General features: G+C 40.0%; 1 protein-coding gene and 1 long non-coding RNA gene across 4 annotated transcripts; both read left to right on the top strand.

Moving 5' to 3' along the window:
- The first annotated feature begins 220 nt into the window (after positions 1-220).
- Positions 221-1,810, top strand: LOC122157273. The gene is made up of 3 exons (XR_006167825.1): positions 221-767; positions 1,314-1,403; positions 1,500-1,810. It is a non-coding gene; the product is annotated as an uncharacterized LOC122157273 (long non-coding RNA).
- Positions 1,811-2,804: 994 nt separating this feature from the next.
- Positions 2,805-20,061, top strand: PI4K2B (phosphatidylinositol 4-kinase type 2 beta). Of its 3 annotated transcripts, none has more exons than XM_042812826.1 (10): positions 2,805-3,078; positions 5,526-5,683; positions 10,554-10,754; positions 11,339-11,470; positions 12,803-12,956; positions 13,875-13,942; positions 14,198-14,297; positions 15,304-15,437; positions 16,183-16,242; positions 18,362-20,061. In XM_042812826.1, exons 1-10 carry the CDS (start codon positions 2,820-2,822, stop codon positions 18,533-18,535), a joined length of 1,440 nt encoding a protein of 479 aa, XP_042668760.1. In that variant the 5' UTR covers positions 2,805-2,819; the 3' UTR covers positions 18,536-20,061. The 3 variants fall into 3 exon arrangements, with proteins under 3 accessions (XP_042668760.1, XP_042668762.1, XP_042668763.1); XM_042812828.1 differs by having other exon boundaries at positions 2,805-2,964; XM_042812829.1 differs by lacking the exon at positions 2,805-3,078 and adding an exon at positions 3,418-5,416.
- Positions 20,062-20,673: the final 612 nt, after the last annotated feature.

The raw sequence follows: 20,673 nt of genomic DNA on the forward strand, positions 1-20,673 counted from the left end.
GAGCGCGCCGCGGGCCGCTTCCGCAGCGCGGGGCCGTGCGGGCGGCTCAACCGTCCGCTTCCCGCCGCGGCCGTGCGGGGCAGGTGCTGCGCGTGCGCCGCGCGGAGTCCCGCCTGCACGCCCTCGTGGAGGCTGCGCGCGGCCTCTGCCCGCCGCCGCTCAGCCCGGGCTGGGGGAGGGGGGCGGGAGGGCTGCGGTGGGCGGCCGCGTGGCGGTGGTACCGAGCCTGCCTGTAGCTCTACTACAGGGACGGCGAGCTGAGCGTGAGCAGACGCGTGCAGCACGAGGTGCCTCTGTTCCGCTGCTCTGTCCTAACCGGCCCACGCCTGGTCGGATTTGGTTCTGAGATCTTGTCCGATCTTTCTCTGGCGCGGTTTCAAGGCTGAATAATGCGCGAACAGCCACGGTGGCCGACTCGTTCCGTAGGTGTCGCTGGCCTGATGGGATCTGAGGGGTGATTTGGCGGAGCAGTCCTGCACACCGGCTAGATCTGTTGGCAGACGGACTGCAGTTAACCCAGTTTTTCACCGTTTTGAACTAAAGGAGCTTTGCAAATCGCTGCGTCCAGGCGTTCTGTCGCTGCCGCTGGGAAAGGCAGAACCACTCAGCTCGTTACTTCGGCGCATCACGAGAGGGCGCTCAGGGAGAGCTGAAAGCGCGCCCTGCTGCGCGGGTTCGATTCTCTGCTGCGCGTCCCGTGTTTGGGGGGAGTGCGAGCGTGGATGCGAGCGGAGCGGGCACGGTGCGGGCGAGAATGAGAGACGAAGGTGGGAAATGGATCAAGAGGTTGAAAGGTTGAGGGAACTGGGCTTGTTTACTTGGAGAAAGCTCCGGGGAGACCTCACTATGGCCTTCCAAATACTTGAAGAGAGTATAAACAGGAGGAGGAATGGCTGTTTACAAGGGTGGAAGTGATAGGACAAGGGGGAATGGTTTTAAATTGAGGCAGAGGAGGTTTAGGGTGGGTATCAGGAGGAAGTTTTTCACACAGAGGGTGGTGATGCACAGGTTGCCCAAGGCTGTGGATGCCCCATCCCTGGAGGCTTTCAAGGCCAGGCTGGATGTGGCTCTGGGCAGCCTGGTCTGGTGATTGGTGATGCTGCACATAGCAGGGGGTTGGAACTGGATGATCATTGTGGTCCTCTTCACCCCAGGCCATTCTGTGAGGGTTCAATAAGTGAGTCTGTAATCAGACTTACTTGCATACTTCAGTAACTTCAGACCAGGTAGCTAACGGAGAGTATTAGCTACTTGGAATTAAAATTAATCATTTGTAGTAACTGTTCTGCGATGTGCATTTTGTTTAATTACAGGCTGAACTGCTTAAAGACTGAAGCAGTGTGAAGGCTTCTCGTTATCAAACCAGCAGCAAGCTACAGAGTTCTTACTGCAGAATACCAAAAGTAAGAACTGATGGTGATCACACACACCACAGCTCATGTGAATTGTTCCCTGTGACAGAACAAATAGCTCATGGGTTTCTTGTTTTACTTTTTCAGAAGAATTAATGTTCATATCCTTGAAAAGCCCAGGGACAAACCGCATAGCAGTGTTTTCAGCTCACTCCCAACTAGTGCAGCTAAAGGGAAAGGCACTCAGTGATCTGCTGGGCAAAACGTGAGCCTTCTCCCCTTGAATTCTGACCCGTGTGCTTGCTTCAGACAGCAGCTAATCGGTGTCATTGTCTGCACTGAAAATTACATCCTCTGTTATAGCTCTTCTGTACCTGTTGGCTAGGCATAAAAGCCTAGCCAACATTGGGATCACAATTGTTTGTTCACTTTTTATTAAAAGAAATGGAAACAGAAAAGCACTGTGAGTGGATTTTATCAGATGTGGCAGATATCAATAGTTACACAAGTAAATGGCATTGCATTCCAAAGTCCACTGCTGAGAGGTAACCTGAGACAAAGCAAACATACTGCTGCAAGGTTTTATTTTGTTAGAAACCAAGCAAAGTCATTTTCTTTCCATGATGCAGGCGACGTACACAACGAATTGTTGTGGTGCAAATAATTATGAGAATAATGAATAATAAAGACATGCAATTACTGTGTGAGCTGAGAACTGACCCTCTCCCAGCACAATCCAGAACTTCAGTTCTGTGCACGTGCTCCATGTCTTTCTCCTGTTTTTCACCAACACCTCTGAGCTCTGTGCCAGCAAAACCTGTCCCCAGAGAGAGAAATGTGGGAGGATGCATCCTAGTCACGGTGTGATGCGCTGTGTTGGGGTTTGGTTGTTTCCCTTATTTCTGTTAACACAAGGATGGCTGTGAGAACATGGAAGCAGTTGGAGTAGATTCGTACTGTTTTTGTTTGCTGTTTTTCTGCTTGCTTGCTTTTGGAAATGACAGTGCACTGAGTAGAACATTTCATAAAGTGCAAGGTAGGAGGGAACCCGGAACGTGGCTAAGAGACAAACCAGCCTCAGACTTAGAAACTCATGGCTTTACGGGGATGTTTTGTTGAGTCCCAGCAACGAGAATACTTCAAGGGTAGACGTCTGGCCGCCCGGAGGAGCAGGGAGTAGTCACGCTGCACGCACGCTGCCCTCCACGGCGCGCGTGCGTCCGGACAACGCAGGGCGGGAGCCGCGCTGCGCGGACGGACGGGACGGCACCGCGGCACTGGGAACGCGGCTCCTTTAAGGCAGGTAGCAGCGCAGGGCGGGCCGCCGGCGCATGCGCTGAGTCGTGACGGGCCCGCCGCCGTAGCGCCGGCACTGAGAGCGCCATGGGCTGCTGTGGGGGCGCCTGACTCCGCGTTCGCCCGGCGGCGCCTCCTCGCCCCGCGCTCGGCTCCTGGCCGCTGCCGCCTATGGAGTCGGGTTCCGAGGAGCCCGACGAGCAGCTGCTGCTCCTGTCGGAGCCGGCGCTTCGGGCGGGGCCGTCCGCGGGGAGAGCCGCCCCCGGCGGGGCCGTGAGGCTGTGCGGGGAGCCGGGGCTGGAGGAGGAAGAGGAGGGTGAGGAGGACTCGGGGCCCGAGGGGGATGGAGAGGAAGAGCCTCTCCTGCGGGCGTCGGGCCGCGGGCGCCGAGCGGGCGCCGCCCGGGATAAGGAGCCCCGCGTCGGCGCAGGTACGGCCGCGGCCACAGGGCTGGCGCGGGGGGAGCGGCGTGGGGCGCCCGGCGTGTGCCCAGAGGGGTGGATGGATGGACGGACGGACGGACGGGCCCGGCCTAGCCCAGCCCAGCCCCGCGCGGTGGGTGGGCCGTACCTGCCGGGCCGAGGTGCTCGCGGCTCGCAATGCCCGCTGCTTCCGCCGGCCGCCCGTCCCGCGGGGAGAGCCAGCAGACGGTGCCGGGCGGCGCGGGACGTGCGGGGCTGCCGAGCTCGTGCACGTCTCCGTGAGCCTGCCCGCTGCTGCTGAGTCTTGTCTTTGCCGTTCGGTTCTGCTGCGACTTCCGTTGGGTTTGTCGCTTTACACAGTAAAAGTTCTGACTGCACGACTGCGGGCTGCCGCTGCTTCTTCAGGCTTTGGTGCTTTCTTTCGTACGACTCTGAAAGCAGTGTAGGGTTTGCCGATAGAAATCCACGGATTTGTGTCACCGATCAGCGTGTGCTGTGGTAATTATATTTTTTGTCCATGATGGGCTTTAAAATTGCCTCTTAGGAAAGCTTTTTTTTTTTTCTTCAAACTTGAAAAAAGTTCCTTTTGCAGGAATAGTTGATTTTTACAAACAAATCAAAAACGCACCAATTTGAACAAAACAGGCTATATGAGTAACTCTTCTTAAGTAACCATAGGGAGTTTAACTGTAAGAAACAAATGCAATCTTGTTTTTTAACCAGTAAAAGTGTGTGATGTGAAGGTGTCGATAGGATGTTAGGTTCTTCTGCTTTATTTCCATGGAGATTGAATGTATTGAGATGGTGCTTTTAGCAAAGTATCACCCTTAATGTTTCTGAGGAGAGACTGGAGCTCTGAGTCTCATCCTGCAGGGCAGTAAGAGATGAGTGCAGAGATCTCTTTGACATCTCCTCTGAGATTATGTAAGAAAACTTCAGAATTCCTCAACGCTCCCCCTACTAATACTAGCATTAAAATAGAGAAAGTCTTAGGTGAAAGGAGTTAGAGTGCTACGCTTGCACACAAAATACACTGGTTTAGCCGATGTGATTGTTAACTTGATGGAAGAACAAGTAGAGGTGTGTGCTTGGATGACAGTGCTCATGTCCTTGGTGGGACAGTCTTGTTGTTTAAGGTTGTAAAGCTGCTGTACTTGGACCTTGTGCAACTTCATTTGGAAAATGCTGACTGTGAGCCCTGATCTCCTGAATGGGAACTTCTGAGAAGAATAGTTCTTGGAGCAGCTGCAAGAAAAACCTTCAACAGTTGTAATTGTGCATCCAGGGATGGTGCTGAAAATAAGCTGTGTTATGTTTTCATAGAAGAAACCAACTTGGAAAACCCTGCTGTGTTCAACAGATGCTAGTTACAAGTGGCTTTTTTTTTCGTGTGGAAGCTGTTGAGAAACTGAAAGGAAACTTCTTACAGCTGCTTCTGTCCTTGTTTGCATCCTGTGTGTTCTCATATACCCACATCACTGCAGTAATAGAAGGCTTTCTAGTAGCTCAGTAGCAACAATGATAAAACCCTACGTTTAAAAAGACAAAAATTATCTTGAGCATACAGCATAATGTATTTCTTAAATATAACTGCAAGACAAATGTACTCAATTACATTCATGTTAGGGAGATGTGATAGAAGATTATATTCCTAAAGGCAGTAAGGATTCTAATGGATTTTGGACCTGGAATGAATGCACAGAAGTTAAAAGCTGACCTCTGAGAAAGCCAGAGCTCTCCAGTTCGAGAACTTACACCAAGAAATAATGTAAAGTTTTGAAGAGCAATAGAAGTATTAATTCCTGCCAGCTGTTTAGCTGCTTGTTTTTCATTATTGTTTATTGTCTACATAGAACTGGTTCCCTGGTCAGTGTGCAGAGAAGTTCTTCAGGAGGTTTACAGTGTTTTAGTGTTGAGTGCTGAAGGCATGCCATACTTGGTTGGGATGTTGATGCTACTTCTCAGCTCTACGTGTAAGACTGAGCGGGTAATGAATGTGCTAGCCAAGCTGTTAGCAGAATAATGTGGTACCATTCTAATACTCAGTGGGTGATGGACAGTTTGCTTTCAGTTACCTTTCTCTACTAAAAAGAGCAAAAGCCTTAAGAGAAGGGTATATGTGGATGTTCAATATACATGTGCATTTTTTTTAGTTCTTTTTTTTTCTCCTTTAGGCTTTGTGACGTAAATATTAAAATAATCCTTGTAAGATATAAACATTTTGCAGTGCTAGTCCCAAAGTAGTTGTAGGTTTGGATGTTCTACTTTAAATACATTTTATTAGATGTGGGTGTAGCAGTGTGCAAAGTTGCACTGATTCGACAGAGCAGATTCTCCTGCTTGCTGGTAAGTAGGCATTGGCAGGGAGAACTATTCATGTTTCTATGTATTTACTTATGCTTTTATTCATTCTCACTACAAATTGTGCTTGTTTGCTTATTTTCTTATTTTCCAGGACATACGGGACACACTATTGATATGAATACATTTTTAGATGATCCAGAATTTGCAGAAATTGTTCTGAGAGCAGAACAAGCTATAGAGTGTGGAGTTTTGCCGGAAAGGATCTCTCAAGGATCCAGTGGGAGTTACTTTGTGAAGGACAGCAAGGGGGTGAGCAAAATGTTTCAAATGCAGAATCTCTAACAATAGCTGGTTTAAAATGAGAATTTCTAATTCTGTTTAAAAACCTTTTAAGCATGTCAAAATCTAAGCAACCCAAGTAAGTATTTAGATTTCTGATGTCTTGCGGCATAAGTGAAGTCCAACTAACTGTTTCTCTATTGCAGTGTTAGCATGTTTTGGATATTCTGCATCAGATAAATACGGAGGAAATAAAAGGGTCTGTTTGAGAACAGCTCAGGGAACCTTTTTGCAGAATCTACCATTTTGTTTTTTGTACGTTTTAACTGATTTCCTTGAAAGAACTCAGCTTTTGGTTTAGTACTGTTTAGTGTTCTTTGGCGAGCAGTTTTACTTATTTATTTTTTCTTTGTTTATTGTGTTTCATCTACGATGGTTTGGTCTACATGCTCCTATGGACAGGCAAGGAGAGTGAAACAACCAGCCAACCTTTTTGCTTCAGTCAGCTACGGAATCTTAGCATGGTAGTTTTTAGTTTGTCTTACTTTTAAAAGTGCCATTTACCACTAACAGAAGAGAAGGGCAACTATAGTAGTCACCTACTATATCATCAGAGTTGTCTTAAGTCTATTGTGAGAGAGAGAACTTAGTTACAACTTGCTTGAAAAGTATCACTTTTGTGCATTCTTATTAAAGGAGACTTTCGGCATAGTTCCTCATTGTTTTCTTTAAATCAGAAATACTTTGCCTATGGGCCTGTTCCAAAAAGCAGACTCCGGAGCATTTTTAGTGAGTATCAAGAAGATAATTCTCTGTACCTTTTGATTTCTTATATGCAATTTTATTTTAAGCTCAGTCAGCAGTCTTTAATTTTAGGTAGATGCAGGTGTTTGTTAGTTCTGAAGATGCCGTTTGAGTTGGACTTGGAAACTGTAACACCTAAGTCCTAGGTTTTCACAACATCTGAGATTTCTGAGGATGCAGGAAAAAGCAAAGATGTTTCTTCCTTGTTTGAGATTTAATTTTCTTTTTATTTAACCTCTGTTTGTATTACTGGTTGTTATGGAGTATATTCCCATCTTGCTGCTTTTCATAGATATCCAGTTAGTTTTAATGGCAATTTTCTGGTGATAGTGTTTATGCTTTTGAATGAGTGATTTTTTTCACAATAATTGCCTGCCTTGAATTATGTTGTGGTCTCATTCTGAACTTATTTTGAAGACGTAAGGTGGCAGAATTACCCATACAAAATCTTTTCAGGACTGTATATATGGTTCATGCTCCTGCATTCCAGGAACATTTGCTAGTAGTGAGCTCCTTCATTCTGTTGGGGGAGAACCAAAGTAGATGGGGAAGAAAGGGAGGGAGATGTCTTTTTGAAACTGGAAGAAAAATTTTTTCTTTCTCCAATCAGTTTGTGGGATTCTTGCTCATACATATAATACTATTTACAGAGAGACTCGTTTCAAGCTTCATCAGTAATTTTTTACTTTCAAGTCACTTCCCTACTTCAGTAGTTTTGTTCTGTGCAGGCTTTCAGCTTGTATACTTACATATACGTATTCAAACTGAATGCAACTTCTAAAGAGATTCTGAAGAAGTAAGGATCATTTCTTTCCTTTTGTGGAACTGGAAAAATTCAGAGCAGCTTTGTGGCTTGCTTTCTTCTCCCTGTGTTGGGGAAGACCTTATTAACTGATATACTTAGCATTCTAACTGGTCAGCTTCTGGAATATTTACTCACGCTAATACCAACTTCTAGCTAAAATGACTTGTTGCTGTTAGGTTGTTCTAATCATTGATTTGATTCTCCCAGAAATACAAACCTGTCACCTTTCCGCGTTTTACTGGTGTAGCTGTTTACTGATACAAAGCAGTTCAGTGCTTCAGCGTTCTTGATGAAGTGACGAATACTTGTTCATTTACCTGCACACTGTGTAACCAAGGGAGAGTCTATCTGCTTCAATGCAGTCTTCTGCAAGGTGTTTTTGCTACTGGCTAATTGTCATGTCATTGCAGCCAGTGTAGAAATTAATTCTGACTGGCTTTCTTGGTTGTCTACATAGCGAGCCATCTGGTTCTACTCGACATCAGTGGCTCTGCAAAGTTTATCGAGGTTTGAACTTCAGGAAAAACTTGAAAACTGTATCTTGACTTGATACTATAGCACAGAAGGGTTCAGGCAAGCAATGGAATGAGCTAAGCTCCTTTTAAAAATGTTCGGTTTGTGGGAAGTACTACCTAAAATGTGACTCAGAAAGGATAATTAATGACTTGACTTGGCATATAAGTGTAATACATCGTTACATTTCTGGGAAATGAAAGCTCGTAACTGTGTTTTGAGGAGGTACACACATGTGATTCAACAGGAGTAAAATAACTTATTAAGAATGCTAGTATTGTGATGTTGGCTGAAGTAGCATGCCAAGCAAATTCCGTTTCCAAAGGGTTTTTTTTTTTTTTTGTTGCTTTAGGAGGCCAATTCCTAATGTGTTCTGTGTGGAGGACATAGTTGTGAATTCCAGACTTGCATGTTACAGAGAATGCTTGTTGTAGGAATAAGGACCTCTTGTGTAGGTCTAAATAGAATCGTAAACACAATGCACAGTTGCAGAGAACTTGCACACCATTAGAACTGGAGATAACAGCGTGCTGAAAACATGAGAAGAATTTTTGCCTCTTCACATCCTATTCCTGTTGATAGTAAACTTGTAGAATGAATGCAAATAGTAATGTTTCAACTTATTTCTTCTGGTAGTTGGTGGGAGTGAATCAAAATGGATAGGTAAGAGAAACCTACTGTGTTGTGTATTGTATTGCCAAGTGTAACAGAGTAAGTTCACTGTAGTTAGTCTTATCAAAAACAAGAGTGAAAGCAGCTAAAAATTCTATTGAACCTAGATCAACTAGTTAGTTCATCTCCATAGTCCAGCTGAATTAGGTTCCTGGGATGCTGGTAACTAACTAGCAGCAAACTGTGTTCTTAGTTTGACGTGCAAATCAGCTATAAGAATTGAGTGCAACTGCAAGCAATTCTTGGCTTATTGAGGGATTACTTTTTTTTTTTTTTTTTTTTTGGTAAGAATTCAGAGAACTAGTATGAGAAAGTATTTTTAAACAGTTGTATTCATTACATGTTACATAAGAGTTTGATTTACTTAGTGTGGTCATCAGAAAAGGAATAAAAATACTGCATGTCTACAGTATTTTACTTGAGCTATACAAAAGTCACTGCAGGGACCTTGTACATTAGGCTAAATTTTATCACAGACAGTGGGAAAGGTATATAATTCAGTGTAACGAAAACTGTGCAGTTTGAGGTTAACAAATAATAGAATCCTGTTGTAGGAGGCGCCTTAAGAAATTATCTCTTTAATCCCTATGTTGCAGAGCAGGATTGTCTTAAAGGATTTGTCATGCTCCTGTGATTAACCTGTTCTTAGCAGCATCCTGTTTTGGAAACTGCACAGCCCAGAAATTTGTTCTGGTCTTAAGCCTACTCTTAAGGTTTAAGAGTTTTTCTTGCTTCTTACCTGCTGGGATTTAAGCCTATCGTTTCTTGGTTGGTTAACACTAAATCTGTTGTTCCTTGTTTCTTTATAGCAACTTATTCAGTTGATTTTTGCACCGTATTTTTTCTTCTTTAGGCTGAACAATCCATGGTCATACCATCTGGGATCTGTGAATTATGGAGAAATATTTACTGTCTTGCATATTCTCATTTTTTTCCAATTTTCTCTAGTTATTGCACAGATTTCTTGAAGCATAATGTCCAAAAATGGAATAGTACTCCTAGTAATTTTAAGCTTTGGTACAATTATTTGTGTCAGGTAATATAAACTGCTGCTGTCAGCTTCGTGTCCAGGAATCTACAGTGATAGTGGTGCCATCCATTGGAACTGCCAAGTGCTAGTTTTCATGTTTTCTAACTGAAAGTAATAAAATAGATACAAAAGGGAGGTGATTGTCCCTCTCGGCTCTTGTGAGGCCCCATCTGGAGTACTGTGTCCAGGTGTGGAGCCCTCAGTACAAGAAAGACATTGAGATTTTGGAAAGGGTCCAGAGGAGGGCGACTAAGATGATCAGGGGGCTGGAGCACCTCCCCTATGAGGACAGGCTGAGGGAGTTGGGCTTGTTCAGCCTGGAGAAGAGAAGGCTGCGGGGTGACCTCATTGCAGCCTATCAATACCTGAAGGGAACCTACACCCACGAGGGGAGTAAACTCTTCAAAAGGGCTGACAACAGCAGGACTAGGGGAAATGGATCGAAGTTGAGGGAGGGAAGATTTAGGTTGGATGTTAGGGGGAAGTTCTTTACAAGGAGAGTGGTTAGGCCCTGGAACGGGCTGCCCAGGGAGGTTGTGGATGCCCCGTCCTTGGACGTGTTCAAGGCCAGGTTGGACGGGGTCCTGGGCAACCTGATCTGAATGTGTGTGTTTGGTGGCCCTGCTAGGCAGGGGGTTGGAACTACATGATCCTTGAGGTCCCTTCCAACCTGGGTGATTCTGTGATTCTGTGAAAAGATAAAATGTAACACTTGATTATCAGCATTCTGTATATTTTTTGCTTTCCTAGAACCATTGTCTGTCTGGAATGTCTAATCAGTAAGTCAACTGGTTGTTGACTACTTGTACAAAACTACTTGTATTCTAAAATAGTTGTCTTTAATTTTGTAGAAGTAGCAAGTGTTGGCTGGTTTTGGTGTTTTTGTTATGAAAAGAGGTCATTTTGAATTTGTGCTACTTCTAGAACAGCATTATATAATGCATCTATTTCAAATACTATTTTGTTAGGTCTAGATTTATTTTATAGAAAGGGGAATTGTGTAATGCATTAGGATTTAAAATTATTTTGAATGTTAGTTATTGAAATTTAGTTTAATTGTATATTATTTATCCTAGAAAACGATTGGAGTGTTCAAACCAAAATCTGAAGAGCCTTATGGACATCTAAATCCTAAATGGACCAAATATTTTCACAAGATATGTTGTCCTTGCTGCTTTGGCAGAGGCTGCCTTGTTCCAAACCAGGGCTATCTCTCTGAAGCTGGTGCCTATCTTGTAGATGACAAGCTGGGGCTGGGAGTTGTACCCAAAACTAAGGTAAAAGTTAAAAATTCATGAATTATCAAATGCAGAAAGTACACAGTTACTTGTATGTCAGGATCTGGGCTGCAGTTGTGATGGGTTAGCTCTAGATCATCTGCAAACTATATCAAGTCCTATTGCCCAGTGCTGTAGTGTAGAAACAGTGACTCTGTGGTTCTTTGTTTTAAAGGATGAGTTTGAGAGCTGAATTAAATCTTCAGTGTGTTCTTCATTTAAAATAAATAACCAGTGTTCAGTATTTTCTGCTGTTTGTCTGCATCTAATTTAGCAAGAAGCATAAAATTGTAAATTCTGATATATTCTATATAGCAGCGCATAAAGATTCTAGTTTGCAAGTATTTCATCACATTTCTCTTTAAGATTTCTCTTTAAGATATGTGAGATAGCAAATATTCATGCTTTCTTGGTTTTTATTTATTTATTTATTTGTTTATTTATTTTCCCTACTGGAGTTGCCTGATGCTTCATTTTTGCTTTCTTGGCAACAGCATAAAACTTACCGTAAATAGATAAATAAAATGATGCATAATGGAGTTGTGCTTTTAACATTTTTAATGATGACATTTTCTTACTTGAAGGTTGTCTGGCTTGTCAGTGAGACCTTTAATTACAGTGCAATAGATCGTGCAAAGTCGAGAGGAAAAAAATATGCTTTAGAGAAAGTGCCAAAAGTTGCTAAAAAATTTAATCGCATTGGACTACCTCCTAAGGTAAGATTGAAGAGAAGATCAATGCGTTTCCTTTCTCTGGCACAAAAACCTTGATAATAAAAATGCTATAGATGACTAGCAGAAGAAACACCTTGTTGTTTATTTACAAGCAATCTCTGAATGATGGAAGGTTGATTAAATATAATTGTTCTTAAGCAAAACCTGACTGTTCTGTTCTTTCTTTCTCTTCAACTACGCTCACAATCTAGCCACTGCTTCAGTTTGTAGCTTAGCTTTCTCCTTGAAGAAAATCACATAAAAATGGTGTACTTTGTTTTTCTCCTTGTCTTAACTAGTTGTATTCCCTTCGTTGCTTGCTGGTTTTGTGTTTTTTTTTTTTTTTTTTTTTTTGTTTGTTTGTTTGTTTGTTTCATGATTGCTTCTCCCTTGCTGTTTTTCTAGTTCTTTCAGATTTTCTGAATCTTTCTCCCTTCTATTTTTTTTCCTTTTTTAGGGATCTTACTGTCATGCTCATCCTACCTTCTTGTGTGCAGTGTTCCTCTGACTACAGCCTCACATCTTTCTTGTTGTAACTGCAGAATCTCACCAGTTCTACTCTTACACTTTTAAAACACAACTTTAGTGATCTACTTCTCAATTCCAGCAATTTAGTTTGATACAACATACGTTATGCAAGCTTGTATCACATATTGCACGTTTATTATGTACACTTAAAAGTTCATCTGTATCTCAACATGTGTGCATCTATATGCATTTTAATTCTCAAATATGATCTCTCTTTTGAATTTTAATCTTGAGTAACTTTTCTGTTGTCCACACATACGGAGCCTATTTCATCTGTGCTTTCCTTCCTTGGAGTCTTTTGGGAAATGTATTGCAGTCATTTTCTTGCAAAATGTTTTGAAAAAATGACCAGAGCTGCTGGTCTCATCAGTGAAACATACAAGCTGTTCAGAGGGGAAGACTTTTTTTCCTGCTGTAATTTTTGGTGAGATTTTCTATGAAGTGATAAACGAAGTATTTTCAATGAAAATAGATGCTACTTCTTCATATCAGATATTGCTCGTAACACTGAAGCTTTGTTTGTGCCAGTCTGTCTGCCTACTTTTAGTTCCTGGTAAATTCAATGAGTGCTTCAACACACTGAAAATCAGACCAAAACCAAAAAAATCCAAATCACATTTGAGACTTCTTAGAATTTTCTCTGAATTTAGAGAAACCACTGGGGAAGAGAAACTACTTAGTCTTGTTTTTATATTTTCTGGTTTTTGCTGGGTGTTTCACTGTATTGCTTTCAGTGTTCTGACCTTTGAAAGGATGTTAGCTAAAGACGTGTGGATGTATTTGTTATATGGTTTCTTAATGTTTCAGGTTGGCTCCTTCCAGCTGTTTGTTGAAGGATATAAGGAAGCTGACTACTGGCTCAGGAAGTTTGAAACTGATCCTTTACCTGAGAACACAAGGAAGGAATTTCAGTCACAGTTTGAAAGATTGGTTATCTTAGATTATGTCATCAGAAATACAGGTACCTCATAGCATCCTGAAATATCAGTGAACTTGAGGGGAAACTTATAAATAACTCTGACTGAAAGTTGCTAGTGAAAACTTTAATGCATTTCAAGTGTTTTACTCACAAATGAAGGCCAGAATGTTGCGTTTTAAAGAATGTGTATCTCTAGATTCAAACACTAAATATTAGAGAATTACAAAATCCAAGCAATTTTTATTGGCAGTTACTTGATATTTTTAAATGACTTGAGAATTTAAAATAAAATACTTCTGCCTTAGCTGTGTTAATAGGTGGTTAGTTGTCTCTTTTGCAAAGTTAGAAGAAAGGAGGGTGAGGTTACAGGAAGCATAAAAGCAAATACAGCTACCATTCCTTTTATGCTGAGCTGGAGACCAATAACAGCACAGTTTCACATTGGTGCAAAATACTTTGTATTGATGGTGGCCAGACACTGAACAGTAATCTGTGAAATGTCTGTTCTCCTGTGTTCCTCTTTCTTTCACTCGGAGATTGAGATTTTTGTTTGACTTTTTGTAGGTGATTTGTTTTAGAATTTTGTAGAATGCAAAGGCAGTTTTATCTAAATGGTTCCTTTGCTGCTTCATCTGAAGTGGGCATCTTTACTACGTTCTATAGGAATGCCAGTGCCTGAAGATACTTCTTGCTTGATTATTTTTTTTTTTTTTTTCCTGTATATTCAGTCAGTAAAGCAGTAGTATATATGGCTTAAATATGTTTAGTAAAATTTAGTGTTTCCAATAAATCAGTTATCTTAAAGGTTTCACAAAAGGTGTTTTGGAGGGGAAAAAAGCCTGTATGGCTTTGCCTGATATCTTTGGTAAATTCTCAACTTACAGTATTACTTTCTGTATAATTTTGAGTGCTTTCTTTATATGATGTCTTGTGACATGCATTTTTTTTCTTTACTTAAAGACAGAGGTAATGATAACTGGTTAGTCAGATATGAAAAGCAAGGTGATGAACTTAACCTGTCAGATAAGGTAAGAAAATAATCTGAAAATGTTCTGATTCCTACAGCTGTTTCTGGGCTCTGTTTATTTCGTATTTTTGGAAGAGCTCCTTTGTTATGGTGGTAGCCTTAAGAATTCTGTGAGCTGCAGTTTCTTTGATAGTCCTTCCTGAAATTTAAATTTACTTAAATTAGTGAAACTAAAGCCCATATTTAGTGTTCTAATGTATGTTATATTTTTGTAAGCACACAGGTGTCGCTAAACTTTGAAATATTCCTTCCATAGGATATTCAATGGACTGTAACTGAAGAATCTACTATTAAAATTGCTGCAATTGACAATGGCTTAGCATTTCCCTTTAAGCATCCTGATGAGTGGAGGGCGTGTATGTATTCTATTATTCAACCATCTTACTTCTAGACAAGTGATTTCTAAATAAGTGTTTGCAGTTTGGGTGATAATAAAGTGTAAAACCATCAAGCTAGCACCAAATGCTTTTCTTTTTGCAGTGGCATGTGTGATGTGTAATATAGTCCTTTGCTTTTTTTTTTTTTTTTTTTTAAAACTTAAAATACTCTTTTGTAAACTTAAAATACTCTTTAATAGAGCAGTATTAATACATAGATATTCACAAAGAATGATTCTTACATTTTTTCTAATTAGTGCTGTCAAAAGTGACTTGAGTGCAAGGGTATGCAAACTGTTTCAAAACTGTTCTAAGGGTGCTGTTGTGAATAAGTAGACAGCCTATTTAGTATTTTTCCTTGTTTTCAACCCTAGCTCATTTTGTAGAATTTAATATTAGGTTCAAGAGGATAAAAAAAAATTACATTCCTAGTAAATCTAAATTGCTTCTGAAAATCTCTCTGAATACTTACAGTTTAGAGGAAAGTGCCTGAAAAGGCTTAAAGATGTCTGTGAACTGTTGGCCGATTGGGTAATTGTTACAGTTAAGAGTGGGCTGGTTAATAAAAGGCTATTTAATTACCTGCTCATAGCTCTGTGCAGTCCTAAACATCTTGCTACTTGATAGCAATTTCCCACATATCTCTTATGCAGTCAGTTCTAGTTCTGTAGCTGTTATGTTATTCCAAAGGAAATTAAATTACTACACAAGGAGTAAGCTGCTTTTGTTTACACTATTTGTTGGTTAAACTAAATACTCAAAATATTAAATTCTTAAAATGTATGTTGTCACTGATGGAGTAAAACAAAAATAAAAATAAAAAATACATAGTTGTTGTTGTAGATGCAGCCAGATGAGGTACATTGAGGTAACCCAGTGCTGTGGAAGCACATATTACTGATTACCTCCAGGGAGGAGTATGCTGCTACAACAGTCGTAAACACTTGAAAACTTAATTTTTGCCTGTTGTTTTTTCCTATGTTAGATCCCTTTCATTGGGCTTGGCTTTCTCAAGCACAAGTTCCCTTCTCTCAGGAGACTAGAGACTTGGTTCTTCCTCGCATCTCTGACATGAACTTTGTACAGGATCTTTGTGAAGATCTTTATGAACTGTTTAAGGTGAGAGGGATGCTTCTTTGAATTTGGCATTTCTGATATACCTAACTGTTCCATTACAAGTACAGGCTAGTTCTTGTTTTTGATTTTGTACCCTTTTCTACCAAATCATTATATATACATAGTTACAGGAAGCTATGTCACTGTTGTGACTGAGAGTAATCAGCTTATCTGAAAACCTAATTACCTTTATATATAGTGAAGTTTCACATACTTGGTTAAGTCTAGTTAATTTTTATAGAGCAAATCTCTGTAAATTCTCCATTTAACCTGTCTCTGTAGTGTATATACACTTAAACTGAAGTAGCCCAATGAATCTGGCACTAATAATTGCATCTTTGACTCGGCTGCATTCAAAATGACTCTGGATTTTCAAATTCTGTAAAAGGGCGTAATAAATCCAGTGGTGGAAGAATTTCTTTGGCAGAGAAAAAATGAGGGTCCAGTGGTATAACATTGTGGTGGTGTTAAGGCTGCCTACCAGTGGGTTGAACTGTTACCTATTGATACGTTCTGCTTTTACCATGTGATGAATTTTGATGTTTATTTTGACGTAACTAAATTGTTTGCAGTAAGTAGATTTCTTTGAGTCGTTCTGTGACTCCTGGGAGCTTCCTATAGGTTTATTATGATGTTGATAGATACGACCGTGCATATTGCGAACTCGATAAACGTGCATACCAAAACCACACTGATAACAAAGGGATCACTTATAATAACTGTGACGTTTTATGTTTTCTTCACAAAGACTGATAAAGGATTTGACAAGGCTACTTTTGAAAACCAAATGTCTGTTATGAGGGGGCAGGTAAGACTGCATTTTAATATTATTTCATTTGTCACAACTTCTCAGGTGTTTGTGTTTGTATCTGGAAAATAACAAAGCTCCTATTCAACTGGAAGATACTTGAAGGCCTTTTCATCTGGGAAGAGTAAATTGAATTTTAATGGAGGCTTTTTTTGAAAGGGAGGAGATGATACCTGTATATTCTTTGATATATTAAACAAAACATTATTAAAATAAATACAAAATAAAGTTGTATTGATTTTAGAAGGTTGACTTCTTGGAAATACTTCTCACAATAAAGAAATCAGGTAGTAGAATTCCTTCATCTTAGCAGATGTCAGTACCAATGATTAGCAGAGTAATCCAGGCATTTCCAGATTAGAGTTTCAGTGATAAATTTAAGTCATTTTATAGTACTAGAACAAGAGAGGAAATGGTTTCTCTCTCCTTGCTGCTTCAAAATTGGTCTGATATACTGGAGGACGAAACTATAAAAATAAATTTAGTTCATTGTAAGTAAGCTGGGCATAAACCATTGGTTTGTGAAAACATAAGGGAATTGGGCTAGAGGAACTAAGACTCCCTTCTGAGTGCACTGAAACTGACTTGTCTGCATTTGTAAATTCAGCGTGGGTAGTTTAAAGCCAGACATTGGCAATTCCTAGAGTGGCTTTGTCTGTTTTTTTTTTTCCCCTGTAACAAGAAGCTTTATGCACAACTGCAGTTCTGTTTAGTCAAACATAATTCCAGTTACCATTAACTGTTCGCTGGCTAAAAGCCAGAGAACCTTATTCTTTATGAGTTTGAAAATTTAGTTTTAAGAGCTATTTCTGAAATAGATCTTTGAAAATCTTTGTGAAGTCACTGGAAGTATTCTGAAATATTCATCTATCTTAACAGAGTTAAGTCGTTTTTTAAGTTGTTTTTGTTTGTGCAGAATCAGTCAGCTACAGGGAATCTGTTGTTTAACAAAAAAAAGATACAGGCAAAGTCTAATCTGCATAGCTGAGAGAGACCTAGACAACAATGTCTAATTCAATTTGACACTAAAAAGTCCAGACCCTCTCGTCCAACTTCTTTTTTTGAGGTGGATTTCAGCAGAGGATTTTATTTTTGTCTCTCTGCCCTTGGAACTGTGTAATTGCAACAGATGTAATTTTTGTTTCAGGCTTGGATGTAGATAAAAGAAGTTTAACAGAATTATTCCTTAATGTTCGGAAATCCAGGAGCAACGAATTCTCTCAGCATTGATTTTTAGAGTTGCTTTTGATGTATGTTTGAAGGGGATTATGCAAGAGTGGGATAACCACATTGATTACGGAAGATTTTTTTTGCAGGATAGCAGAAAAACCCACCACTCTGTAGACATGTTATTAAAAATGGAGAATCTAGTTGATAAAGATAAGAAATACCAAGAACAATGTATCTTGCATGTGAGGGTATTTATGAGGCTTTAAATCTGAAGCACTGAAAGTATTTAGAAATACATTTTTGTGAAACAGGAAAAAATACTAGAAAGAGTTTCAAGCCCAATGTGAACAGTACTTGAGAATATAGAGACCATAGCAAATGGTTAATGCAGACCTTTGAACTTGGAAAATGTCAAGTGGAGATCCTGTAAGAACCAGTTTGCGGGGAAACCATGCAACAGTCTTAATCAGCGGGGTTCTTCATCTGGGAAAGCGTGCAACGTGGAAGTGTGGAACACACTGATCTGCTGTTCATTCCACAAGGAAGGAAGGAGATGTGCAGTGGGGGGAAAGGGGTTGAGATTACAGCTAATGCAAGTATGTCAGCTAAATTGCTTTTGAGTACTTGCCTTAGTTTTCAGTAAAGGAAACATCGAACATCATGTAAGATATCAGGATAGGTAGTGAACACTGAAGTTTTGGAAGGAGAGGAACAGATTCTTGGCAGATCTGAGGGCTGAATTTGAATCTTAGCATTTGATTTGGCAAATCAAATAGCAGTGGAATGTCATAATGTTATCACATGAGGTACTTCTACTTGCAGTAGATTCTTAAACAAATTTTGTAGAAGACTGCCTTATCAAATAAATGGAGTGATAGATATGTTTACAGTCCTGTTAACCACAATTTAACTTGTATGCTTGCACCTTACCTGCTTTCTACTCTTTTAGATACTAAACCTTACTCAGGCATTAAAGGATGGAAAAAGCCCCATTCAGCTTGTTCAGATGCCACGTGTAATTGTGGAACGAAGTAGCACTGGAAGTCAGGGCCGAATTGTTCATCTGAGTAACGCGTTCACACAGACCTTTCATAGCAGGAAGCCTTTTTTTTCCTCCTGGTAGCAACAAAAATATGTGGGGAAGAGTAAGCTTCTCTAACTTTGGTAAGCTACTTCTGTGTAAAGGCTCTGCAATAATGTACTTCTGCTGTATACCAAGAGCTCCAACTGCCATCACCTCAGAACTTAAATTCTAAAGACTTAAGAAATGTATTTTGAGTGTAATAAAAGTTTACAATTTTTGTGTCAAAATCATGAATTCATATGTCAGGGAATGAGAAGAACTTGTCCATACTGTATTTTTATAGGCTGAATTAATGTAATCTGAATAATACTAAAGGGAAGATGCACAGTTTGCAAATGCTGAGAAACTACTTTTGAATACAACAGAAATTCTTTTGGTTTAATATGAATATGAAAAGCTATAATCTATCAGTTTCTTTTTATATGTTCTTTAAAAAAAGTGGAATGTTTTATTTGATTGTGAAAATGCTTTTCCTTGAAGTTTCTGCCTCATATTTCAAGCTGTTAATAGATTTTCATAGGCTATTTACGTGGGGAAAAAAGTTATGCACTTAAGAAAATAATAATAATTTAAAAATCCTTGACACACATGTGAAGGGGGGGAAGGAGAGAGATGCTCAGAGTAGATTTTTTTTGTTGTTGGGATGCATGTTGGGACCAAAAATAATTAAATAGCTTTTAGTTGAATTACAGCAAAACTCATCCCCAGTAAGTACACACAGTTTTGTTTTTTTTTCTACTGTGACAAAATGAACTGAGTGTACATTTTGGAGGGTGAAACTTTACCTGTAGCTTTTATGTACTTCAGTACAAAAGTTCTGTATGCATAAATGTGGTATTTCTTTGTAGATAGATTACAACAAAAGAATTGCACAATGGTACAGGTTGGGTTTTTCCTTATAACTGTGTTAATTTGTAGTCACCAAAGTGGTTCTTCACTATTGATGACAGAAGCACTATTAATCACAAAGCTAGTCTGCCTCCTGAATTTCTAACCAAACACACTGTTATTTTTTGACTGGAAGAAAAAAAAAACCAACTTACTGTAATATACAGAGCACAGAGATTTATAATTGGACCCTCAACAATGTTATGCTCATTTGCCAATTTTCATTTATGTTTAAGTAATGTGACTTAAGACTTGATAGTCATGCTTCTAGATTTGTAGCTTATGTTATATGATAAATGTTTATTTTCGTAACTTTTCAGTGAAGACCAGGAATGGGAGAAAAAATTGCTGCTTTTATGAGAGAAACTTTCAGTATTTCAGATATTGCTGTATTTTGTAATTCTAAGCAATATTGCTGAACTCAAATGCTTGTATTTTATATAATTTTGGATGTAAATATTGTTGTAGCGTGTCAGCAATTCACATGATTAACTGAAGTGTTTAAGCCTTAAATGTTGAAAAATAGAAGAAATACAGTGTGATGGAGTTGAAAACTGAAATGACCACCTTTATAAATTTTCCATTATTTGTTTTTATCCAGTTTATTAAAATTTAAAGAAGGTATTTATGTACCAGACCTCCTACTGAAGAAAATAAATGTTAAAGTCTGAAACGCACAGGATTTTGACTCCAGTATTGTGTTTGTCCTACAGAGAGAATCCTTAATTGTCTCGTTTCATCTGTGTAACTCTTTGTACTAAGTATACTCTCTGTACCTGTTACATGGTGTAACTTTCTTGAGAGTACTGAGAAGATGTAACTGGAATGGCACTGCATAGTAAGATTTAATAATGTTGTCCATTATTATGATTTACCTTCTGTGCTGAAGAGAAGTATTTCCTCTTTCCTGGCTGTAGCATCTCACTGCTTTTTCATAGCAAGCATCATGGAGGAGGCTCAGAAGAGAGCTTATTGCTCTACAACTCCCAAAGGTTGTGGTGGGTTAGTGGTCAGCCTCTTCTCCCAGGTAACCGTGATAGGACAAGAGGGAACGGCCCTCAAGTTGCATCTGGGGAGGTTCAGGTTGGATATTAGGAAAAATTTCTTCTCAGAAAGAGTGGGCAGGGACTGGAGCAGGCTGCCCAGGGAGGAGGTGGAGTCACCGTTCACGGCAGCGTTGAAGGAAGGTTTAGATGTGGTACTTAGGGACAGGGGTTAGTGGCAGTGTTTGTGACAGGTGGATGATTGGACTGCTAGGTGATCTTAGAGATCTTTTCGAACCTCAGTGA

This window comes from Centrocercus urophasianus, unplaced genomic scaffold, assembly GCF_019232065.1.
Source record: "Centrocercus urophasianus isolate 14NV4802_14NV808 unplaced genomic scaffold, USGS_Curo_1.0 seq_13, whole genome shotgun sequence".
Lineage (NCBI taxonomy): Eukaryota > Metazoa > Chordata > Aves > Galliformes > Phasianidae > Centrocercus > Centrocercus urophasianus.

What these genes read in the sequence shown, in the direction of transcription:
- PI4K2B (XM_042812826.1), top strand. Translation starts at nt 2,820, where the DNA reads ATGGAGTCGGGTTCCGAGGAGCCCGACGAGCAGCTGCTGCTCCTGTCG. An exon ending in GCATTGGACTACCTCCTAAG is followed by an intron (nt 11,471 to 12,802) that starts GTAAGATTGAAG and finishes TTAATGTTTCAG; the next exon opens with GTTGGCTCCTTCCAGCTGTT. An exon ending in AACTTAACCTGTCAGATAAG is followed by an intron (nt 13,943 to 14,197) that starts GTAAGAAAATAA and finishes TTCCTTCCATAG; the next exon opens with GATATTCAATGGACTGTAAC.